The sequence below is a fragment of the Carlito syrichta genome, unplaced genomic scaffold (genome assembly GCF_000164805.1).
Source record: "Carlito syrichta isolate Samal-C Ts95f unplaced genomic scaffold, Tarsius_syrichta-2.0.1 Scaffold303986, whole genome shotgun sequence".
Classification (NCBI taxonomy): Eukaryota; Metazoa; Chordata; class Mammalia; order Primates; family Tarsiidae; genus Carlito; species Carlito syrichta.
In genome coordinates, this window is record NW_007248082.1 from 262,109 (window position 1) to 287,760 (window position 25,652).

Below are 25,652 nucleotides of genomic sequence, written 5' to 3' on the forward strand. Positions count from 1 at the left end.
CACCTCAGCCTCCCAAAGGCGCGGGATTACAGGCTGAGCCACCGAGCCCGGCTCGCTTTACTTATTTTTAAGATAGAAAATGCCATATGTTTTTCTACCCGCGGGGCCCTAACGAGATTCTGCTACGTCCCAACCGAGCCCAGGGTTTTCCTACCCACCTTCACCGAGGCAAGGCAGGAAGGACGAAGGGTCTCGTGCGCGACAAGGCCTAGGGGCCACCCAGGGCCGGGCACTAGGCAGTGGGGGAGGGAGGCCTCGGGCTCTTAGTGAAGGGACCACGCCCCGCGAGGGGCCACTCCACGTACAAGAGGCTAATTGGAAAGCAGGGTCCCCAGGCCCTCGGGGACCTCCAGCAACCCCTGCAAATTCGTGCGGGACCCTCTTGAGCACTCACCTCAGCACCGCCCTCTGGTGCCACCACGACCTGTTGCTGAGAGACGTGACGCCCAGCTTGCGGACGGTGGCTGCTGAGGGCCATTCTCAGCAACGCTGTTCCCCACCCTCGTCGGTTTGAACCAAGAAAGGGAGCCTGCCAGCTAGTCATTTTGTTTATTTTGGCTTAAGTCAAGGTCTCACTCTGTTGCCCAGACTGGAGTGCTGTGGTAGGATCGTGGCTCACTGAAGCCTCCAACTCCTGGGCTCAAGCAATTTTCCAATCTCAGCCTCCCAAAGTGCTGGAATTACAGGTATCATCCACAGTGCCTGGCATCAACAATCATTTTTTTAAATTCTCCTTGTGAATCTTACAGCACTGGATGTTTTCCAGCGTTTTCCTCATAATTTATCTTATTTCATCCATCTGCCCTTTTGAAAGATGTTTTAATTATCCCCACTTTATGAATAATGAGACAAATCACAGACCTCTCCATCCACTTCCAGACGCTGTATGTAAGAGAACCCATGTCAAATACCATCCTCATTTCACCAGATGATGCTGTTCCCTCTATTCCCAGTTTCTGTAATCACTAAAAAGCAGTATTTGGTTTGTGAGATGACATTTATTTGCAACGCATTAGTAAAAGGTTTGATCTAATTGTCTCTAAATTCAGTCTCTGAAACAAAGATGTAGGCAACATTTATGGCATAAATCCAAATCTCAGTTTCCCCCTTTTTTCTTTACATTATGTCCACAGGCATCTTTGACTCCTTAGTTGTGAGTTAAGGCATGACTTTTATGAGAAAAGACAACAAAGATGTGGTAAACAAATACTGGGATCTTCTCTGAGTCAGAGTCTCAGGGAGGGTTCCAGAGTCTCGGGGAGGGTTCACACTCCAGAAGAGGTTAGGATAGCAGCTTCAGGTTAACAAAACAGGTTTTCATCATCCACTGAGTTGGCTGGTTCTCATTCTGGACTACTTAAGTCTTTCCTTTTGTCTAACCAAATACTCAGCACCTATGGGGTTAAGACACAGATAACAAGCTACAAATCTTAAAAGCAACAATGGATTGAATACAGCTTTATTTTTTGGCAAATAGATTCCACTATATTTTTTTCTTTAAAATATGATGCCGGGCTGGGTCTGATGGCTCACGACTATAATCCCAGCACTTTGGGAGGCTGAGGTGAGAGGACTGCCTGAGCCCATGGGTTCAAGACCAACCTGGGCAACTGCGAGACCTCATCTCTACAATAAATTTTTAAAAATTTAGCCGAGTATGGTGGTGCATGCCTGTAGTTACAGATACTTGGAAGGCTGAAGCTGAAGGATCACCTGAGCCCAGCCGGTTGAGGCTGCAGTGGCTGTGACTGTGCCACTGCACTCCAGCCTGGGTGACAGGGTGAGACTCCAACAACTCAAAAAAAAAAAAAAAAGATGCTGCACAGAAGAGAAACCCTCAAATGTCTTCTAACTACTGTATCTTATCCCCTAAAGCTGGGAAAGTGTGAACACATGTTAATATAAACAGATGTAATAACCAAAAAATAGAAAGCCACTCCAGTCTCTAGTGTGCATGTTTAGTTCTCTGACTTGAAGCTCTGGAAGCAGGAACTCCCATTACCATTCCATCTCTTTTAAAAGCTCCTCACTGCTGCCTGGCTTCCTAGACTACTTCACTATCTATTAAAGCTGGACCTACTGAGGTTCAGAGTTTTCTCTTTTCTTTTCTTTTTCTGAGTTGGAGTCTCACTCCCTCACCCAAGTTGGAGTGCAGTGGCATGCTCATAGCCACCCCAGCATCAACTCACAGGGCTCAGATGATCCTTTCACCTCAGCCTTCCAAGTGGTCAGAACTACAGGCATGCACTACCATGCCCGGCTAATTTTTTAATTTATTGTAGAGATGAGGGCTCGCCAAGTTGCCCAGGCTGGTATTGAATCCATGGGCTCAGGCAGTCCTCTCACTTTGGCCTCCCAAAGTGCTGGGATTACAGGCTTAAGCCACTGCACCTGGCAGCTCAGGGTTTTTTCTAAACCAGCAGGCACAATATCAATCCTTCAGGGTCTTGAATCACCTTTAAAGATAAACTCTGGGAACACAAAGTCACCTCAGCATCACCTTTCTTCTCATATACTTCCAGAAATCAGATTCCAGAGGTTACACTCCCTTTTCTTATAGCTCTCCACATACCTGAACCTGCTCCAAGACTTCTCGCTGCATCTCCACAGCCATATGGTACACGTGATGGTCAGAGTCATTGTACATCACAGCATTTTGGAACATCAACATCAGATCCCTCTGAAACTGAGCCATGGTGCGAATTCGTCCCTTAGACAGATTTCTCTTCAGGCTAGTTAAGTCCATGGGTCTGCAAGTGGCCAAGAGAAACCAAAGGAAATCAAACCTTCATGTGGAACATGGGGTAACCTAACACACTCTCTTGGAGAACTAACCAGTTCTTAATGAAAATAACAAAGTAGCAAAGATAACAACCACCATCAGATAATAAAACAGCAGGAGCAGTTAACATTTGACTGTTTACACTAGGCCAAGCACTATGCTAGGCACTCTCTATATTAATTCACTTATTCTTCTCAATAAACCTATAAGGTAGGTACCATTATTATCTCCATTTGACATATGAGGGAACTGAAATCTAAAGAAGTACTCAACCAAAGTTGCACAACCTGGATTCTAATTCAGAGGCCGCCCGACTCCAGAGCCCACAGGCAAAGCTACTACACTCTACTACTGTAGGAGGAGTTTTGCCCTCAGGTCCCAAAGTTGTAAAGAGCTCCAATGATGACCAGGTGCAGTGGCTCACACCTGTAATCCCAGCACTTTTGGAGGTGGAAGTGGGAGAACTGCCTGAGTCTAGGGATTCAAGACCAGCCTGAGCAATCTGACAAGACCTGGTCTCTACAATAAATAAAAAAAAAATTAGCTAGGTGTAGTGGCGCATGCCTGTAATTCCAGCTACCTGGAAGGCTGAGGTGGAAGGATCACCTGAGCCCAGCAGGTTGAGGCTGCGGTGGCCATGAGTATGCCACTACACTCCAGCCTGAGCGACAGAGTGAGACTCCTACTCAAAAAAAAAAAAAAAAAGCTCTGATGATCAGTTTATCACACAGTAGTAACTGGCTATTTACAATGTGCGGTCACATGTTACGTATTTAATCTACTTTAACTGCATAAATCAAAGCTAAGAATGATTTTTATGGCAATGAAAAAATAATCAAGAGAATATTAAGATAAATTATTATTTGTAATTAAGTCATAAGGGCTCTACCCTCATGAATGGATTAGTATCCTTGTAAAAGGGCTCCGGATTGAAGAGGGTGCCCTCTTGCCCTTCTGTCCTTTCTGCCATGTGAGGACACAATGTTCATCCTCTCTGGGGGATGCAGCAAGGCACCATCGTGGAAGCAGAGAGTAAACCTATCAACACCTCGATCTTGGAACTCCTAGCCTCAGAACTATAAGAAATACATTTCTATTGTTTATAAATTACCCAGTCTGTGGTATTTTGTTACAGCAGCACAAACAAAGACAGTCCCCAGAGGTCCCATCATGATCTTTTACACAATGCTTTATGACAGCATTTTAGATGGCCTCTGCCATACAAATCCAAATATACAAGCATCCGATATTTATAACTTCTATTTGGGTTAACATTTTTGCCTTAGCATACCTATAAGTAATTGCCTGAATGGCAAGTTTTGCTCTAAAAGAACAGTGTCAAAAACTATCAAAAGGCTAATTTAAGATTATAAGCCATTTTCCCCTCTGAATAAAGAAAAAAATTATAAACCTGGCATGGTAGCTCATGTCTGTAATCCCAGCACTTTGGGAGGCCAAAGTGTGAGGGCTGCCTGAGCCCAGGAAGTCAAGACCAGCCTGGGCAACACAGCGAGACCACGTTTCCACAAAAAGATAAACTTAGCCAGGTGTAGTGGTGCACACCTATAGTCCCAGTTACTCAGGAGGCTGAGGCAGGAGGATAACCTAAAATCAGAAGGTTGAAGTGGCAGTGAACAGTGTTTGTGCCACTACACTCCAGCCTGGGTGACAGAGGGAGACCACAACTCAAAAAAAAAAAAAAAGATTATAATGAATGGATCAAATTGCTTAGAAGTCAATACTGCAAAATAAAGAAATAAAAAGCCTATATCATCCTTTTTTTCCCTACATTCCTTCTCAAATAAAGTTACTGAGTTCAACAACTTTACAAATTTGTTTGGCTACAAAATATATCTTGAGTTTGTAAGTAATATAAATAAAATAAATAATCTAGTAGATGGGGAATAAAAAATGAAAAGGCAGATATAAAAGCAACCAACCTTTCTTGACCCCTTTTCCACTGACCTTTTCACCACATCCTTGTAACCTGGGGCCTGCCTTTCTGACACAGGCTTCAGAAAAGGGCTGCTGAACCTGTTACGGAACAAACCCAGAGAAGATGAAGAAACCATGGCAAGTCACTCTAAGTGAGAAGAGTAACTGACCAAGAACAGTTAAAACTACAGAGCATGGCTCAGTCCTTATTAGACCTCCCTTAGGAGAATGCAGATGGCAAGAAATCTAAGCTGGGCTCGGTGGCTCAGCCTGTAATCCCAGCACTTTGGGAGGCTGAGGCAAGTGGATTGCCTGAGCCTGCAGGTGTGAGACCCACCCAGGCAACTTGTCGACCTCATCTCTACAATAAATCAAAAATCAGCCAGGCATGGTAGTGTGCACCTGTAGTTCTGGCTACTTGGAAGGCTGTGGCAGAAGGATCGCCAGTGCCTAGCAGGTCGAGGCTGCGGTGGCTGGGAGCATGCCACTGCACTCCAGTCTGGGCGACAGAGTAAGACTCGAACTCAAAAAAAAAAAAAAAAAAAAGAAATCTATTAGTTCCCTCTTGCCAAACACAATGAGTTTAAAAAAAAAAAAAACAACCCCACCATAAGATATTTAATTTTTATTTATAACCACTATTATAATAATATACTGATTTAGGGCTCAGACTCGAACTCAAAAAAAAAAAAAAAAAAAAGAAATCTATTAGTTCCCTCTTGCCAAACACAATGAGTTTAAAAAAAAAAAAAACAACCCCACCATAAGATATTTAATTTTTATTTATAACCACTATTATAATAATATACTGATTTAGGGCTCAGAAATTTGTTCAAAGTGCCTGAGGCCATCTCCGTGGAAAAAGAGAATCAGCCATATTGAAAGAAGGCAGACAAAATTTAAATATGAATTGTAACATACGTAACAGGAACCAACTTCTAGAGGCACTTCAAATGGCACAGCAACTATTTCTTTTTTTTTTTGAGTTGGAGTCTCACTCTGTCACCCAGACTGCAGTGCAGTGGCTGCTCCCAGTCACCGCAGCCTCGACCTGCTGGGCGCCGGTGATCCTTCCACCTCAGCCTTCTGAGTAGCCGGAATTACAGGCGTGCGCTACCACACCCGGCTGATTTTTTGATTTATTGTAGAGATGAGGTCTCGCTTCCCAGGCGGGTCTCAAACCCGCGGGGCTCAGGCAATCCACTCACCTCAGCCTCCCAAAGGCGCGGGATTACAGGCTGAGCCACCGAGCCCAGCTGCAACTATTTCTTATGTAGGCTTGTGAAAGCAGCTGTGGATACTTATTACAGATAAACCAGACTTTTAATTATTTTTTTGGGTCAAGTGTCTCACTCCTTCCCAGGCTGTAGTGCACAATCACAGCTCACTGCAGCCTTGACCTCCTGGGCTCAGGCACGCCTCCCACCTCAACCTCAAGAGTAGCTGGGACTTCCAGTGTGTGCCACCAGACTCAGCTAATTTTTTTATTTTTTGTAGAGATATTGTCTTGCTATGTTGCCCAGGCTGGTCTCGACCTCCTAGACTCAAGTAATCCTCCCCTCCCAAAGTGCTGGGATTATAGGTGTGAGTCACCACACTCAGCCCAGGATTAGATACAGGATCTGCCACACAACTATGGCTCATATGTGGAATCTCCCTTTATTCTTAGGCCCTAATATGTGTTTTTGGCTCAGTTTTGAACATAATCCTATTGCCACTTTGGTGACTTACCTGTGACTAGCAATCATCTTCCAAACTGGCAGGAGAGTCTTCTTAAATAGCAAATGATCCTGAACAAGGTCACCCCGGTTTAGATCAGTCCTACAGGATGAAATATGACAGCAAAGAGACAGCAACTTCACAAATAGTATTCTGCCTCTCCCAGGTGGTAATGAGGTTTTCTCAATAGTGCTCCTAATTAACATCTGAAGCTTTCTATCTCCCCTTAAAGTATCTGGCCAGCAGATTTAATTACTAATATCTTTCTAATAAAGGTTTCATATTTAACCTAAATTCTAAGATAAGGATGTTGAGGAGTTTGCCTTCCAAGAGGCTGAATTGTCATGAGATAAAATGTTTCAAACTGCAGATTTCCTACTATGGGTATAGTCACCATATGCCATCTCAGCTCTCAATTGCTCACACTTACACAGGGAGTTACAGAAAAGCAAATAAAGTCTTACTTCACCTATTAGGTTTTCAGCAAAAATTGAAACATGCTGTTTAAAAGACATATGTGCATGGTTCAGCTATACCTTAAACAAAAGAATGCTGGAATAATTATTGATTTTGTCTTCCCACAGACAACGTAGGTGGATGTGGGATGTAGTGAAAAAAAAAGAACAAACAATTCACACTATATTCTCTCAATAGATGGGTCCAATATCAGACCCAGAAAAAGAACTATTTATTACCATAACAAAAATAACTTTGTTTTTCTCATTTAAAAAGTAATCCACTTCACTTAAAAAAATTAAGATTCTAAAATTTGCTCTTTAGTTGCATAATTATCTATAAAATGATGAGACAGTTATATAAACAATTCCCTCAGATATGTGAAAAAGAAACAAGAAACCATAAACTTCAAAGTAATTTTTTTTTTTTGAGTCGGAGTCTCACCCTGTCGCCCAGACTGGAGTGCAGTGGCATGCTCCCAGGCATCACAGCCTCCACCTGCTGGGCTCTGGCAGTCCTTCTGCCTCAGCCTTCCAAGTAGCTGGAACTACAGGCGCGTGCCACCACACCCGGCTAATTTTTGATCTATTGTAGAGATGAGGTCTCGCCAAGTCACCCGGGCGGGTCTTGAACCCATGGGCTCAGGCAATTCACTCACCTCAGCCTCCCAAAGCGCGGGATTACAGGCTGAGCCACCGAGCCCGGCCTCAAAGTAATTTTTAATTCCAAGTTTTTAAGAGCAGTTTTACTATTTTTATTTGTTTTTGTATGTTTGTTTTGAGTTGGAGTCTCACTCTGTCACACAGGCTGGAGTACAGTGGCACGCTCATGCTACTGCAGCCTTGACCTGCTGGGTTCAGGCGATCCTTCCGCCTCTGCCTTCCAAGTTGCTGGAACTACAGACTGGTGCCACCATGCCCGATTAATTTTTTTATTTATTGTAGAGACAAGTCTCACCAAGTTGCCCAGGCCAGTCTCCAACACTTGGGCTCAGGCAGTCCTCTCACCTCTACCTCCTAAAGTGCTGGAATTACTGGCATGAGCCACCATACCCGGCTTGTTTTGTTTTTTAAGACATGGTCTCAAGTGCAGTGACAATCATAGCTCACCGTAGCCTCAAAGTCTGGGCTCAAGCGATCTTCCTGCCTCAGCCTCTCAAGTAGCTGGGACTGCAGGCACACACCACCATGCCCAGTTAATTTTTTATTCACTTTTTTTTGAGATGGCATCTCACTATATTGCTAAGGCTGATGTTTTTTGGGTTTTTTTAGATTGGAAAATATAGTTTATTTAGAAAGTAAATTAGAGGCCGGGCACAGTGGCTCATGCCCTGTAATTCCAGTACTTTGGGAGGTGGAGGCAAGAGGATTGCTTGAGCCCAGGTGTACGAGACCAGCCTGGCATGGCAAGACTTTATCTCTACAATAAACCAATAAAAATTAGCCGGACTTGGGCGCATGCACCTGTAGCTCCAGCTACTTGAAAGGCTGAGGTGGAAGGATCACTGAGCCCAGTAGGTCAAAGCTGTGGTGCCCGTGAGCATGCCATTTCACTGCTGCCTGGGCAACACAGTGAGATTCTGACTCAAAAAGAGAGAGAGAGAGAGACAGACAGACAGACACAGAGAGACAGAGAGAGAGAGGGAAGTCACGTCCCCAAGGAAGGGGTTGAGGGGGGGACGCAAAGCTAAGAAAACATGGTGGCCACAGCTAGTGCTTAACACAAGGCCTGGCCAGCGCTTAACAAAATAGTGGCCCAAGGCTGGTCTTGAACTCCTGGCCTCAAGTCATCTTCCTGCCTTGGCCTCCCAAAGTGTTGGGATTACAGACATGAACCACAGTGCCCAGTCTTCAGTATTTTTAAAAGAGGTATAGTTTGTATAATATTAGACCTAAGAAACAGTCTTACTTAACAATGTGTCCTAAACAAATTAAGCTAGTAATTAGAGAGGAAAATTATTTTTGAAAGAGATTATTATTTTTTTGAGTTGGAGTCTCACTCTGTCACCCAGGCTGGAGTGAAGTGACATGCTCACAGCCACCGCAGCCTCAACCTGCTGAGTTCAGGTGATCCTTCTACCTCAGCCTTCCAAGTAGCTGAAACTACAGACTTATGCCACCACGCCCAGCTAATTTTTTGATTTATTGTAGAGGTAAAGTCTCACCAAGTTGCCCAAGCTGATCTCGAATCCCTGGTTCCAGGCGATCCTTTGCCTCTGCATCCCAAAGTGCTGGGATTACAGGTGTGAGCCACTGCCCTTGGCCTTGAAAGAGATTCTTTATGTTGATGAAATGGAAAAATATACACTTCTATCTATATGGTGTTAAAATTATAATTACTTCTATTTTTTAAATTTCCTACTCCAATTCCCTTTTTAAAAACTTATTAAAGTAATCAGCTGGGCTCGGTGGCTCAGCCTGTAATTCTAGCACTTTGGGAGGCTGAGCGAATGGACTGCTTAAGCCTGCAGGTTTGAGACCAGCCTGGGCAACTTGGAGAGACTTTGCCTCTACAATAAATAAAAAATTAGCTGGGCTTGGTAGCATAGCTTGTAGTTCCAGCTACTTGGAAGGCTGAGGCGGAAGGATCACTGGAGCCAGCAGGTTGACACTGGGGTGGCCATGAGCATGCCACTGCACTCCTGTCTGGGCAACAGAATGAGACTCCATGTTAAAAAACAAACGAGTAATCCATTTCATGGTAACCAAGATTCAAACAGAAACAGAAGCAAAAGTACAAATCTTAACACCCTTGGGTAAAAATCTATACTTACAGCTTTGAGGGGATAGCATGGCTATAAAGGATATCCACTAGGGAAGTCTCCTGAATGCTGGAGGCATCATCACACTTGCCTGAAGGTAGCTGGTCTTCCATTTCTGACACATACCTTTCACCCTGGTCCTTGTCTTTGGATTCTTGCTGAGCCTCACCCTGGGAATGCCAAAAAACACAGGTGTCTTTAGAAGGAGATTTACTATCTACATGGTAATTTAACTTGCAAAGAGTAAATAAAGGCTAACCTTAAGGTGAGAAAAGGTCAATTATATAAAACTATAAAAGAAATTAGAGAAAATAGACTTAATTAGACCCAAGTCAATGAGTTCTTGGTAGTGATCTTGCTAGAGAACTTTGGCGCTGCATCACCTCCTGAACAAATGAAAATGCCTTATATACTCAATTCTAATTGGATGCTGTACTTTTTTTTTTTTTTGAGTTGGAGTCTCATTCTTTCACCAAGGTTGGAGTGCAGTGGTACAATCACAACTCACTGTAGCGTCAACCTCCTGGGCTCAGGCAATTCTTCTGCCTCCTGAGTAGCTAGTACTACAGATGTGTACCACCACACCCCTTAATTTTTCGCTTTTTGTAGAGCCGAGGTCTTTCTATGTTGCCCAGGCTGGTCTCAAACTCCTAAGTTCAAGCAATCCTCCCGCCTTGGCTTCCCAAAGTGCTGGGAAAACAGGTGTGAGCCACCATATCCAGCTGGATGCTATACTCTTTAAAACCGTAATTATTACCTATAGCCCTGAAGTTAACTACTCTAGATGGCCAAATAATATTAATAATGATAATGATATTCTAATTTTACTGCTACTTACTATACATTAGGCACCGTGCTAAGTGCTTTACATGAATTGTCTCATTTGAACCTCACAGCAGGCCAGGCACAGTAGCTCAAGCCTGTAATCCCAGCACTTTGGGAGGTTGAGGAGAAAGGATTGCTAGAAGCCAAGAGTTCGAGACCAGCCTTAACAACACAGAGAGACCCTATCTCTATAGAAAATTTAAAAACATTAGCCAGGTGTGGTGACACATGTCTGTAGTTCCAGTTACTTGGGAAGCTGAGGGAGGAGGACTGCTTGAGTTCAGGAGTTGAAGGTGGCAGTGGGTTGTGATTGCACCATTATACGCCAGCCTGGACAACAGAGATAGGCCCTGTCTCCAAAAATCTAATTAATTAAAAAATGAAAAATAAATAAACCTCCCAGCAAATCTACAAAGCAGAGCACTAATTATTCCATTTTTAGCAGAGAAAACTGAGCTTATAAAATGTTCAACAATAAGCTTAAGGTCACACAGCTAAAACTAGTGCTAAGCCGAGGATATGGATCCAGGCAGTTTAACTCTCTAAAGTTAGCTCACATGCCCTAACCATTCTGCTGTGCTTCCTTATGTGGAAGACCAACCAGACAGCTGATTTCAGTGATTCACTTACCTCTTCATTTTCTGTGGGTGGTTCCTGAACTACACAAATATCTGAGGGAGGTGAAGCCATCTCTGGCTTCCTATTTTCTCCCAGTGGCTTCTTTTCAGTTGCTAAGAGGTCTACCTTGGCTGAAAGTTCTTCAGTCTCTCTGCAGGGCTCCCCTTCTCCTTTGATAGCTTCAATTTCCCCTCCTTCTTGTAGTCTGGTACCAGACGGAGAGCAACAGCCTTCACCTGATTCTTTGCTGCTAATGCACAGTGGCTCCATTAAATAAGCTACCTGCAATCAAAGTGTACAATTAGATGCATGGGAACAACAACGGAAATCATCATCCACATATTAACAATGCCACATGCTAACACTGCCACTGTGACTATGCCTGAGATGGAAAATTGGTATAATTAATTCAATCATTTAAAACATCAAATATCTGATATGCACAGGAACTGGGCTGTTGCTGGGGACATTATAGTGAAAAAAACTGATACGGTGCCTGCCTCCTTCAGGTGCTTATTATTCTAGTTTTTAAAATCTCAAATGTCAACTCTGATCAATTGGGAGTGGCTGTCCACAATAAAGCGTTGAAAACTTTGTCTACAAAGACACTGCTGATCTTGACCTCAGTTCTCCTGAGTGTGTTCAGTGGCAGCATAAACTCTCTATTCAGTCGTTTATTTCTGGTACTCAGTCCTTAAGCAGGATAAATAAGGACAACTTAAAATACTACCTTGAAGTCATAATATTTTAAGCTTCAAGGAGAGTTTGGGCAAGTGTAACTTCCCACAATCACTATTCTAAAAGATTGAATTACAAGGATACTCATAAGGCAGTCCTGCATACAGAAATTCTATTTACTACGACTCAGGCACCTAGTGACTGAGGTCTTAAAACATTCAGTCAAAAAGGACGTAATGGGTGCATATTCTGTCTGCATCAACACCAAGTGCTAGGGTCACAGCAATGAACTCAGACTCTGCCACTGTTGAGCTCCTATTGTAGTAAACAACACTGAGGGTAGTAGGAGCATGTAAGGGTAAGCGTTCTCTTGAAAAGTTGAGGCTCTTTCAGCTTTGGAAATAACAGCTCACCGTTACCTCAGAGAGAAAGTGGAGGAGGTTCTGGCGGCTGACTCGCTCTGCCTCTTCCCGAGATTCCTCACTGCCTCCATTCCCCACCAGCAGCTCACTAGGTTCTCTCCCTGGGCTGCTTTCCTCCAGTTCCTCAGCCCCTGGGTCCTCAGTTTCCCTCCAGCTGCCCACATCAAGATCCAGACTGGAATCCCACGAGCTGAAGAGGGACCTGCAGTCATTGCTCAACTCAGAGTCACTGGGATAATCTTGTTCAGAATCCAACCAAACCCACTCACGTCCCATCTGTAAATACACAGGAAAAAAATTCATTAATTTAAACCAATATTCCTAAGGCATCTTCATCTTCCAAGTTCAGTAGAAGAATAAGGGGCCAGAAATTTCTTTGTACTCATCTGTAGGGAGAGTTAAAAACTAGCTGAAGAAGATGGAATTATCTTTGTCTTTTGAAATAAAGAAAAAGCCCTGTGTCTATATATTATACAATACCATATAATGGAGATATTACCCAAGAAGGGGAAGAATTGGAGAATAGTTAATAGCCGCCTTATCTCAAACCATCCACAAATTCAACTGCAAGGCAATAAGCTTGAGGGGGCAAGAGATATTTTCCTCAGCATATATACATTTTTAACTTACTATTAAATATTCAAAACCTTTTGAGATTACCTTTGGCATCCTCTGGTTATATCCAACTGTCACTTCTCACAATGAGAACTGAAACATCAAGTTTAAAAGATATCTTCCCTTGCTTTTAGTACACCACACTATTCTGGATTGTTTTCTTAATAATCACTAACCACTAGATCACCAGGCTTTTACCTCTATTCAGGTGGTTCCCAAATCTTTCCACCTTTACTTATTTTTTGAATCAGGGTCTCACTCTGTTGCCCAGGCTGGAGCGCAGTGGCATGATCACAGCCTACCACAGCCTCAACCCTCTGGGCTCAAGCGACCCATCTACTTCACACCATCACGCCCAGCTAATTTTTTCTTTTCTTTTTTGTAGACACTAGGCCTCACTATTCCATTGCCTAGGCTATTCTTGACTAGACTAGACTATTGTCTAGGCTGTTCTTGAACTCCTAGGTTCAAGTCATTCTCCTGCCTTGGCCTCTCCAACTGCTGGGATTACACCACCCTGGCCCACCTTTACTCATTACATGTATTCTGTCCTCATTTCCCCATTCACCAAAAGGTCAATTCCCTTTAGATGCCCTACCATTTGCTATGACTTCACATTTTAAAACTAAAATCACTTCTCTTCCTATCTCCAAAATAATTTGCTCTTTTCAACGTCCTTATCCCCATCACCATTTTCTTAGTCTACAGAACTCACACTGTTTTACCCTTCCTTCTCTTGTATTCAGTAAGCAAGTCCTCTTTCCAATTTTCTTCCACGATAACTTCTGTGTTGATCCTGAACAAATATCAGTCTCACGGTCAGTTTCTCTCTTTAATCCTATCTGCTCTCAACAAGTATAGTCCTCCAACTCAAGACATTGGAATAAATGTCACCTCAAATATAAATTTCTCAATCTGCCAAATTCCTCCATAAATCCTATTTTGTCCCTAACTGGTAACTCTTCCTCACTATAATCCCTGCTCTAATTATATTGTCCCTTACTACCCTTACCCAAATACCTATCTTCAATTTGGTTTTCTAATCTAATCTAACACTTTCTCTACCAACCCAACATCTATGTCCCTTAATGGCATTTTCCATAAACTTCTCCAACTTTTGAGTGTTTCAGTGTTTATATCACATGCCTGTTGGTGGACTGCCTTGGAAATACTGTATTTCATTTTCTAACTCCTGAACAGATTGAACTCCTTTTTACTGTATGTTCTACTTCCTTAGCTTCCTAGTAAGCTTTATAAATAGGTCCATTCAAGGCAAAAAGATCTGACATCTAATCATACCTTTCTTCAAGAAGGCTTTGAGTACTAGATTACATTCTTTTTTTCTTTCTAATCAAAGACTCACTCTGTCACCCAGGCTGGAGCACAGCGGCACACTCACAGCCACCACAGCTCGACCTGCTGGGCTCAGGTGATCCTTCCGCCTCAGCCTTCCAAGTAGCTGGAACTAGAGGTGTGTGCTACCACATCTGGCTTATTTTTTGATTTGTTGTAAAGACAAGGACTTACCAAGTTGCCCAGGCTGGTCTTGAACCCTCCTAAACTCAGGCAATCCTCTTGCCTCAGTCTCCCAAAATGCTAAGATTACAGGATGGAGCCACCGTACCCAGCCAACTACATTCTAGTGATTTATTTTATTACACATTGTTATTGTAGAGATGATCTCTTTACATATCTCTCTGAAGAGATCTTCATAGATAACATATTACATATATTATTATGGATAAGCTCTTTGTAAAATACATTTACACAATAAAATAGATTATAAATTATCCATGAAGATCTCTTTATAAAGGCTCATAACTAGTTCATTTCACTGATGAATTAAAAAAAATTTAAACTCAGTAATAGAAGTTGGAATAGAACTAGAGTAATTATTAGTAGTAGTATTTTTTTTTGTAGCAACTAGTTCTATGTTGCCTAGGCTGGTCTCAAACTCCTGGGCTCAAGTCATCCTCCTGCATTGGCCTCCCAAAGTGTTGGGATTACTCACCTGGCACACCTTTACTACTTACGTGTATTCTTAATTTGGTATTTCTTAAAATGAATTTAGCCTTCAAATAACAATGATAAGAACTCTTGGGTTGGGTGCAGTGGCTTATGCCTATAGTCCCAGCACTTTGAGAGATGGAGGCGAAAGAACTGCCTGACCCCAGGGGTTTGAGACCAGCCTGGGCAACCTGGCAAGACCACAACTCTACGATAAATCAAAAAATTAGCTGGGCATGGTGATGCATGCCTGTAGTTCCAGTTACTTGGAAGGTCGAGGAAGAAGGCACACCTGAATCCAGCAGGCTGAGGCTTCAGTAGCTGTGAGCGTGCCACTGCACTCCAGCCTGGGTGACAAAGTGAGATTCCAACTCAAAAAAAAAAAAAGGAACTCTGTATACACAACAGTTCTACTCATAGAAACAGATATGAAATACACTATCCTATAAATACCATCTACAAAGGCAGGGTTGAGACAAATGTTCCTGAGATAAAAGTCAATACTACCTATGTCCACGTTTATTCTTCTTTAAGTAGTGCCATGAAGGAAACACTGAAAACCCTAAGTTTTCCCAAACATTCAAGAAAAGCTGAATAAAATAGCTATTTTTTCCATCATATTCAACCCCAATGAATAAGCTAGTCCTTACTGTACAATGCAATACTTTAAAACATCCATTATAAGCCAGGCTCGGTGGCTCAGCCTGTAGTCCCGCGCCTTTGGGAGGCTGAGGTGAGTGGATTGCCTGAGTCCGCAGGTTCGAGACCCGCCTGGGCAGGCGAGACCTCATCTCTACAATAAAATCAAAAAATTAGCCGGGCGTGGTAGCACGTGCCTATAATTTCGGCTACTCGGAAGGGTGAGGCGGAAGGATCGCTGGAGCCCAGCAGGTCGAGGCTGCGGTGGCCGGGAGCGGCCACTGCACTCCAGCTGGGCAACAGAATGAGACTCCAACTCAAAAGAAAAAAAAAATCCATTATAAATTCAACCTTGTTACTTACCTTCTCTTAGCTGCAGCAGGCAGTTCATATTATAAGACCACTTTTCCCCTCTAACAATCTAATTCCCACAAATGAAGAAAGTTACCATGCAGAAGAAATCACAAGTTTCAAATATACATAAACACATACACATAAAAAACACCAAGGCCACCACTTTCTTTCAGTTTATTGTATATACACACACAGACACTTCACAGGTTTTTTTCTTTAAAAAGTCTGTACACTTCACAAGACAGTACAAACTAGCCACAATCTGCTAGCTACACATTAGGACATCAATACAGCCCATGATTTCTGCCCTAAAACAGGCATTGTGCTATTCCACCTCTCTGAGAGAGATTTTCCCAGCTTGTGTAACATGGCCCAGGTGCCTCCTCTTCTGTAACTGGGCCTACAAGCCCAAGCTCTATCTTGTTTACTTCTATTTCAGACTCAGTTCAGTGAGTATTCCGAGGCTTCACTTTTTCATCTTCATATCCGCTTCAATGGCACAGCGGCGTCCCCTGGTTCCTCCATCCTAGACGAAGGCAAAAAAAGAAAGGGAGCACAAGTGAGCTGGTTAGGAGGCAAAAGAAGGTATAACAGGAATGCTAGGGATTTGGTTTCTTGGGGAAAAGGGGAGAGAATCATCAGAAAAATCCAAAAGGATGAGGGACATATTTCTGTCTTCCCACAGAGTGGCTAAAGAACACATAGTAATTTATGAGAGGAAACGTAGGACAGAGTATCCTCTTCATGCCCACCACTAGATTCTTGGAATTCACCTGGGGTCCCACAGAATGACTATTAGTCATCCCACCCAGGCCCAAATCATGTGCAAAGGAACAGGAGAGTAAAAGAAAGGTGGGACAGTCAGAAAGGGCAGTGGATAGTGAGGTTCTTGGCTAACATACCTGTCCAGCTGTTGGTCCCTATAAGAAAGGCCTTTCCTGCAGACTGACCCTGGCACTAGTTCCCTAGCACCTCCTGACAGTTGTTTTCCATGAGATCAGGACAATCAGAGGCTTCTTTCCATCTGCTGCTCTCTCCCTGCAGCCCAGCTCCTTCCTCTTGTGCAATACTTTGCTGTCTTCAATAGATAAAAGATCCTATTAAGCAGCCTTGCAATAGCCAGTCAACTGCTTGGGGATCCAGAGTCACTGTTGCAGGCCAACAAGAAAGAATGGAGATTATAGTGTTCTGTCTGTGATGTAGGCTGAGAGGCTCATTGGTAAGATGAGCTAGTGAAACTTTTGCTGGGCAAGGCCATTTTTACATTTCTAATATGCAAGGACTCAAACATTTTTAGAGCTCATGAATACAAGTCGCCCATGAGGCAATAGTAAAAATAAACATACCACCTTGCATTTGTATAACACTTTAATTTTTTTTCCCAAGCCAGTTCCACACCTATTATTTTATCCTCACAACACCCCTGTGAGGTAGGCTGGACAGGTAACTCATTATATTAGCTCCATCACACAGATGAGGAAAACAAGGCCCCAAGAGATTATCCAACGACCTTAAGACCATGCAGTTTTCAAGCCTGATACCCCTTCCATCACATCACATCTCATTACCCCATAATGAACAACGTGGAGTCAGAGAGTCATTTAATTCATTTAAAATGGAAAAAAAGAATCAAAGTCTTTAGGCCAACTTTACTAAGATTACTTGTAATTCCACCAACCACTACTGTTTGTAGTTGCAGTGGTCCTTGTTTCTGAGATCTTTAGCTGAAATTTTACTAAGTGTTTATTGTAGCAGTCTTACAACTTAATTTTAGGAGAAAAGAGAAAAAACTATGTGCTGAGTACTGTCAGTATGAAAGACACTTTAAAAAAACCAGCAAACAACTGCTGCTCTGAGCAATCTTCTATTTGTATGAAAAGAATTGGTAAAAAATGGAGTCAAGAAATGAGGAGCAGGTCCATCCTAGATCCTTTACCCCAAGATTCTTTCAGCCCAGTGATCTCATAAACACTTCCTACCCAGCCCCCCACACACACACACACACACGCACACACACACGGAAAGACAGGATTGCAGAAGAAAAGACAGTTTCTTACTCAATGACCTGAATAAACACAAGTTCAAGACATTGCCACAGTCTGCATGCTGGATTTCCCTCTGCCACCCACCCCCAGCAGGAGCTGAGAATCTTTGTGACAACACCACCCCTTGCAGCCATTCAATACTTACAAAGAGAGAGAGAAGGAAGGCAGGAGAGCCCATGGGGACACTGTCCTGTTAGAGGACAAACAAACACTGATCAGGTTCCATGGAAACTCTCAGCCACGAGCATCCCAAATCTCAGGACAGAGACATAAGCACCACACACACAAAGACAAAATTTAAAAATTCAAGAATAAGAGGAAAGAGATCCAAAAGCAATCTGGCCATTAAGCTTCTAGACCAGAAACTGATGGTTCCCAACTGCTGCAAACTAAGTCATTTCCCCCACCTTGACACACTCTCACAGAGTAATTAATAATCACTCATTCAGTTCACAATTTCTCCCATGTGACTGGGCTTCTCAGTCACAGGAGGTTTCTTCAATGTTTAGATGGGAGCAAACAACCACCATTCTGCATACCAGTGGAATGTAGAAGCCCAACAATATCAAGTAGTAAATATAAGTTTCCTTGGATGCTTCAGACTTGTAGCACTGGAATACTTTCCTCACCTTCTCTGAAGCATCCTGTTTGCGGGTAGAATCTCTCCCTCGAAGACTTTTAGCACTGATCCCCGACTCGGATGTTTGCATAATCAACTGCGTGGCCAAGAATTGCTGTAGGGAGAAGAAACAGGGTTGGCCATGGAGGCTTTGTATAGAACCCTAAGACTCAAACACTTCTTGATTGATTGGAGGTTTGGAAGTTTAGCATATTAAGTTTACCTCTAGTTGTAATAGGCATGCTAGAGAATCTGAAAATACCAAATAGCCCTAATAGGCTATTAATACGGGATCAAAATTCCTATCCTTTAAGAACAAGAAAAGGAATAAAACTAGGATGAAACAAAGATCATACAGCAATTTATGAAATTTGGCAGACTCTGTAAGATACACAATATTCCTTCAAAGTTCAACATCCTGAAGGGTGCTCAGTAATGCAACTAAAGGACAGAAGTAGGTTATTTGTGATGAAAAGGAAAGGAGACGAAACTCTTATTTGTTGGGTGTCTACTATGCACCAGGTACTTGACATAATTAAAAAACACATTCACCATTTAAAAAAAAAAATTTTATTAAAAAACTCCAGGAAATGGAAGTTATTTGCTTAAGAAAGGTAGAATATTCTATCACAACACTTTCACCAAACCAGAGAAAATCAAAATGAATTCAGCAAGAACAAAATTTTATGTTCCTGTCCCTGATGGCCATTCGAAGTAAAAGTGACAGAAACCCTTCATGTCATCAATATGAATCCAAGTATTTTCACTTTATCCTTGTTGAAACACAAAGGATCCTCAAAGTACCTGGATCTGCTCCAAGACGTCTCGCTGCATCTCAACTGCCATGTGATAGACATCATGGTCTGAGCTATTGTACATTACAGCATTCTGAAACATCAGCATAATGTCACGCTGAAATTCAGCCGTGCTGCGGATCAGTCCATTTTCAATGTTTTTCTTAATAGTTGACAAATCCATAGGCCTTTAAAAAAAAAAGAAGAAGAATGGGGTAAATGTGGGGTAAATGGCAGTGGAGGTGGAGGTGAGATGACTCACCTGGACTCTGAATACATTATCACCAGATAGACTTTCTCATATAAACTTTCACTCTCAGATGTCAGGACTCAAATGCCAACTCCCCACACCAAAACATGCACTTAACCCCCAAAACAGTCAGTCTACATAATAAGCAATGAGAAACGTAATAAAGGGGTTATTATTCTTTTAGACTATGAGTAGTGATCCAGTCACTGGAATGGTCAGTTTAGCACTTGATCCGCCTTACATCAAAAATGTTGACTTTAAACTTTCACTTTCTATTTAAAGCAAAACTTCACGAAGACTGGACAATCTGCAACGCAAGCAAGTCTGTATGCTGGATGGACCATGCCTTACCTCTGTACAATGCTGTGGTAGCCAGGTGCTATGTCATCTGTAACAGGCTGCAGGAAGACATTGGCATATCTGTCCAAGAAGAATAAGGTGCAATTAATGATTATTCTCCAGGAGCTCAGGAGTAGTTGAAGGCAGTGAGAGCCAATAGCAGCAGTACTACAGAAGCCTAGACTTTTTTCTAGTCACCAACAATGAAGAGAAAAAAAATAATAAATCTACTGTTTGGTAAAATTCACTCACCTATGATTAGCTGCAGCTCTCCATACAAGCATAATGGCTTTCTTCCAGATTTTCTGTGCCTGAATAGCTTCCTGATCCTCACTACAGACAGAGCTGAAAAAGAAATACAGGAGTTCCACTAGACATGAGTTTTAAAAAAAGTTCTAATTATTTCTTGTCAACTATTTGTTCCAGGACAAGAAATGGAAAATGAGAAAGTAAGACCAAAGAAAAGATCCTCTCCTACTCTTCACCTTCACTGCCTTAGCCTCAAAGAAAGAATCTTAGATACTCACAACTGTGAAGACGCAGGGCTGCTGGGGATGGAGTCTGCCAGTGTATGTGACTGCAGCGTAGCATTGTGTATGCTAAAGCCATCATCGCTCTCACTCACAGGGGGTTCATTATCCATTTCTGACAAATAGCCTTCTCCTTGATCTTCTTCCTTAGGCTCCTCTAAGCTGGCCGCCTCACTGACCCCGTCTTCCTCCTCATCCTCACCTGGGGCATCCTTAGACACAATATGCTTCAGTCAACAAATGCAAGCAAAGCTATCCAGCAAAGCATGATTAAATACGATCTGACTTTTGGGTTAGATCAGTTCTAGATATGGCCTCACACTGTTTTCCTGGCTGAGCCCTCTAGCACTTGTACTACCATTCACTTATAAACACTGACTGACTAAATAAACTGATTTAGAACCTGGACAAAGAATAAGACCCAGGATCTTCAAAAAGGAAGGAAAAAAAAAAGCTACTTACTTAAGACTAAGCTAAGAGGCGTTCCTTCTTTCCCCTTGCTCTTGAGAGGAACTCTGACCCTGGGTACAAAGTTATCAAAAATAGTTTTTATTTCGTGTCTCATCTGATGGAGCAAGCTCACATCATATTACTTTAAGTCTCTGTTACTGTTGCTTTAGTAATTCTAAAAAGAAAACTTTGGATGATTCTCTTTGAGTAGTCTAATTAATAATCTGATTTCCTGTATGTTCTCTCTGGCTCTGGTATTCCTCCCTATTCACTCCAAATCACTCTACGTATTTCAAAGCTTCTTTGTGCACTATATGCAAAGAAAGAATTGTGTGATATTCACAAACTCTTTCAGATGGGAAGCAAACGTTGCCATAACACTCCCACTATGTCTGACTACCTACTATAGCTTTTCCCCATGCAACTCCTTACCAGTCTCATCTTATAAAGATGCAAGTATACTGAAAATTCATTAAAAAGGTAGCGCTATAGGAAAATCTAATCACATGGCAAGCGGAATAAAGAAAAGTCTGAAATACCTTTATCTGGCTTCCAAAAATAGTCCCTGATTCTTCTTTCAATGAGTCTGCAGAGGAGAGAAAGACTACCTGAAGATTTTTCCACCTCAGCCTTCCCCTTCCTATGGACCATAATCCCCTACAGCTCTCCTTTCCATGCTGACCTGTTCTACCTCCTCTACTTGCCCACAACCCACAATCCCTCAGAAGCCAAAGCTTTCAAGGAAGTTGAAGAGTAAAGATTTCCTGGTCGTTATTTACCTGACATTTCAAACTTATGCTGAGTCTCTGCCTCTAAAGGATCTTCAATGGGATGTGAGCCATGTGATGGAGACAACATGCTTTCAGGGGATGCCTGAAGATCAAAAAAGAAAATATATCATAAGTAATGGTAAATTACTCACACAATTTTTTTTTTTTTTGAGCTGGAGTTTTACTCTGTCGCCTGGACTGCAGTGCAGTGGCATGCTCCCGGCCACCACAGCCTCGACCTGCTGGGCTCTGCTGATCCTTCCGCCTCAGCGTTCCAAGTAGCTGGAACTACAGGCACATGCTATCATGCCCGGCTAATTTTTGATTTATTGTAGAGATGAGGTCTCACCAAGTTGCCCAGGTGGGTCTCGAACCCGTGGGCTCAGGCAATCCACTCACCTCAGCCTCCCAAAGCACAGGCTTATAGGCTGAGCCACCAAGCCCAGCTAACTCACACAATTTTATTCTTCAGTGATAATGAGACTACCGAAAAAATTTCAAGTCCTACTCATGTAATATGATTCCAATGATCACTTTACCAGGATAGGACAAGTATATATAGTGCTGATCACACGTATGGGCTTTGGACACATCACACCTATCAGAACTAAGGAATGCACCAGGAAAATCAAAACCCTAAGCTGTCACTTCCTAACGTACAACCCTCCATTCCCCCCAGTCCCTGATCTTATTAAATACCTCTGTCTTCACAGCTGTAAGTGGAGTCTCATTGCCTTTCCCAGTGGCAACATCTGCTTCGGCAATCTCCCCAGTTGAAGTACTTCTGGGTTCCTCATCTAATTCCTGATTCCTGAGTTCTGGTGGCTCCATACTTGTGGCTGGAACTCCAGTTACTATTTCAGCTCCTGAAATGCCTGCCTCTGGTTCTGCAGGTTCCACTTTGATCTCAGCACTGGGCTCCCTGATGTCCACCAGTTCATGGATTCCCTTATTTTCTGTTTCCTCAAAGTCCAGCCTCTCTTGCTTGACCGTCATCTCTGGTGTAGGCAGAGGTACTGGCTTGTCCCGCTCCTGCTGGATGGAGTGCTCCCAGGGGCCAGGCAGGGACTGGGGATCATCATTTTCTTCACAAAATGACAGTGCTGCTTCCACTGCTGCCACATCCAGCACTTCAGGATGATCATCTACCTGTCCCAAAATACACAGACAGTTGAGGTCACGGAAAGAAGCCCATGTCCCTTAATTTTGTTAGCTTCTAATAAGGTGGACTGAATCTTCAGCTTCTTTAAGTCTCCGTGTAATGGAGGCAGCCAATGGACAGACTGTGCAAACCAGTAACATAGGTTTGGCTGGGGAGATGACTGGTATGTTAGCACCAAAGGCCCTTCAGACTACAGAGATGGAGAGGGGCAGAAGTAGGAGAGTTGGTGTTCTCACTATGAAAAGCAAAGACAGTTGAGGAGAGAGGCCTATGTAGGGCCCATGAGAGATTCTTTGGGGGCTTTGCTGAATAGTTACCTTATCCTCAATGATAGCAATGATGTCTCCAACAGTCTCAAAGTCCAGTTCTTCACCTGTGTAAGATACAGCGATATCCATCTTCTCAGCCAGATCTAAATCTTCCTTCACATCTATGCTGGGAGCCTTTGATCCTCCAGGGGCCTCTGCTACCCCTGATCGAAAACACTCTTCTTTGATAGAATTAATAATCATGGAGATTTCACTGCTATCCATGGAAACAGTCACAGTATGTGGATCCCCCACAGCCTCCATGGGAACACAGGTGTCAGGCTGACTCACTAAATAACAGGAAGAGAAAAGCATCTCAGAAGCTTATTGGACAATAAATAATCACCTGATGACCCCACCAGGGCTCCAGACAAATGTCAAGTACCCACACATTTAATTAAGGTCGGAAAAAGTTCATTTGCCTATGTTTTCTTCTCCCCAGTGTTATCTAGAAAGTAAAGTGAGAACACATTCTCAAACCTGCTCATATTTGCATACAGCTTTTTTACCTCCAACACATAAATGCCCACCCACCTCTTCTCACATCCTTGTTTTTCCAAGGATAAGGATGGCACATGTCTATGGAGAACAGAACTGAAGCACCTGAATTAGAGCTGATGTTCTTGGTCATCTTTTTCTAACTGAAGCTCGAAATGAAATTTTGGACCTAGTGGCTGCTCAGGGCGTGGGTCAGGGACGCACCTGGAGCTACACTTTCAGGAGTGGAGACAACCGGAGCAGAGGACGGTGCTGGCAGCGCAGGCATCATGACAATGGTAGCCTGGGACACAGACTCTACAGGGGGTGGCACAAGTTTAACTGGAGGCTCACTGGTAACAGTGGTGAAGGAAGCAAGAGGTGTAGTGAACTGTGTAGGACCAGCTTCTAAAAGCCGGGAAAGAGTGGGAGCACCTAACAGATAAAGAGGTACACAAAATAAGGTAAGAAGAAAGTACTGAACAAGAAGCAACGGCCTAGTATAAGACTCAACTAAGAAAAATTTTATAGTCTCAAAGAATGTCAGCAACTCTTGTATTCTTACATTCTCTAACCTTACTTAAGATATTCCTCCAAGTTATGTATGAACCAAAGCACTAGAACATAAAATATATATTAAAAATGGGTGGCCGTTGGGAGGCTGAGGTGAGTGGATTGCCTGAGCCCGCAGGTTCGAGACCCACCTGGGCAACTTGGCGAGACCTCATCTCTACAATAAATCAAAAAATTAGCCAGGCATGGTAGCGCGCACCTGTAGTTCCAGCTACTTGGAAGGCTGAGGCGGAAGGATCGCCGGAGCCCAGCAGGTCGAGGCTGCGGTGGCCGGAAGCGGCCACTGCACTCCAGTCTGGGCAACAGACTGAGACTCCAACTCAAAAAAAAATTTTAAAAAGGGTGGAGCCGGGCTCAGTGGCTCAGTCTGTAATCCCAGCGCTTTGGGAGGCTGAGGTGAGTGGATTGCCTGAGCCAGCGGGTTCGAGACCCGCCCAGGCAACTTGGCAAGACCGCATCTCTACGACAAATCAAAAAATCAGCCGGGCGTGGTAGCGTGCGCCTATAGTTCCAGCTACTTGGAAGGCTGAGGCGGAAGGATCACCGGAGCCCAGCAGGTCGAGGCTGCGGTGGCCGGGAGCGGCCACAGCACTCCAGTCTGGGCGACGGAGTGAGACTCCAACTCAAAAAAAAAAGGGTGGTAATTTTTCCTAAAAGGAAAATTAAACAATCACCAAAACAAAAACAACTGGTAGAAACAAGTCTGTCACTTCTGCTGAAGTTCAATCATACTGTAAAACAACCAAATTCAACATCATTCAAATACCAATATCTAATGTGTGTAGGGTATTTTGTAAAGCTTTTTTATTTACACTTTCTACCTCATTTAATTCTCACTACATCCTTGTAAAGTATATACATCACAATAAAAGAAGAAACCGAGGCTCAACCGTTACATTATCTATTCAAGTTCACAAAACCAATGTATAGCAGGCCAGTTCTGAGTCAAGCCCAGTTCTGAGTCCAAATCTTATTACCCTATTCTATAATTTCAGGTATCTTTAGCACCTTTCCATGATTTTGCAAGCTATAAAAAAGCAATCCTGATATTTTGAAGATGGAATGCATTTATAATCTGGAGCACTATGTTGTTTAACAGGTGAAGTAAGTAGCTCCAAAGAAAGTTGGGTAAAGTAGTTGGGTTTTAACTCTATTATTGACAATCGCTTAGTAACAAAGCTGAAACTGAGGACAGTCAATGACAAGTACATCTCTGAAGTAGATGAAGGAAAAGTGGTAACTTACCTGATGCAGCAGGGGAGGCTGAAACAGAATTGGGTGTTTGCTGTATCTCCCCACCATGTATCATGGGAAGGACCCCGCCTACCTCCAGGAGGACACCCGTACTGTTCAGGTGGCCAGAAGCCACAGCCATTTCACTCTCATTGACCTACCAGGGAAGAATAGAGGTGAAGGCTACACTCAAGCTTTCCTTTACTACCACTTCCCAAAAAGCTCCAGCAGTCGATCAAACTTCACGAAGACTAATAGCTAATATCCACAAAGAATAAGACCCAAGGGAAA

General features: G+C 43.0%; 2 protein-coding genes across 8 annotated transcripts in view; both read right to left on the reverse strand.

Annotated features, from left to right (window-relative positions):
• NME5 (NME/NM23 family member 5) overlaps positions 1 to 420 on the reverse strand; it is a 31,192-nt gene extending 30,772 nt beyond the window's left edge. The window contains exon 1 of the mRNA XM_008059284.1: positions 395 to 420. The gene's annotated coding sequence lies outside the window, so the exon portion shown is untranslated. The remainder of the gene's footprint in view (positions 1 to 394) is intronic.
• A 558-nt stretch (positions 421 to 978) lies between these two features.
• The window catches only part of BRD8 (bromodomain containing 8), a 45,200-nt gene continuing 20,526 nt past the window's right edge, over positions 979 to 25,652 (reverse strand). For 3 of the 7 annotated variants that reach the window (XM_008059285.2, XM_021713010.1, XM_021713009.1), the window contains 13 exons: positions 25,374 to 25,518; positions 23,781 to 23,990; positions 23,088 to 23,368; positions 22,308 to 22,757; positions 21,618 to 21,711; positions 21,378 to 21,424; positions 20,386 to 20,600; positions 20,111 to 20,203; positions 19,871 to 19,939; positions 19,280 to 19,457; positions 18,486 to 18,590; positions 18,002 to 18,046; positions 15,979 to 16,337 (listed from right to left, as the gene is read on the reverse strand). In XM_008059285.2, coding sequence (XP_008057476.1) covers positions 16,278 to 16,337; positions 18,002 to 18,046; positions 18,486 to 18,590; positions 19,280 to 19,457; positions 19,871 to 19,939; positions 20,111 to 20,203; positions 20,386 to 20,600; positions 21,378 to 21,424; positions 21,618 to 21,711; positions 22,308 to 22,757; positions 23,088 to 23,368; positions 23,781 to 23,990; positions 25,374 to 25,518 — 1,992 coding nt within the window. In that variant the 3' untranslated portion in view covers positions 15,979 to 16,277. Of the gene's footprint in view, positions 1,395 to 2,485; positions 2,751 to 4,747; positions 4,817 to 6,448; positions 6,539 to 9,665; positions 9,824 to 11,108; positions 11,379 to 12,193; positions 12,473 to 15,974; positions 16,338 to 18,001; positions 18,047 to 18,485; positions 18,591 to 19,279; positions 19,458 to 19,870; positions 19,940 to 20,110; positions 20,204 to 20,385; positions 20,601 to 21,377; positions 21,425 to 21,617; positions 21,712 to 22,307; positions 22,758 to 23,087; positions 23,369 to 23,780; positions 23,991 to 25,373; positions 25,519 to 25,652 lie in introns of those variants that run through there. The other 4 variants (XM_021713007.1, XM_021713005.1, XM_021713011.1 and 1 more) reach the window with 4 other exon arrangements.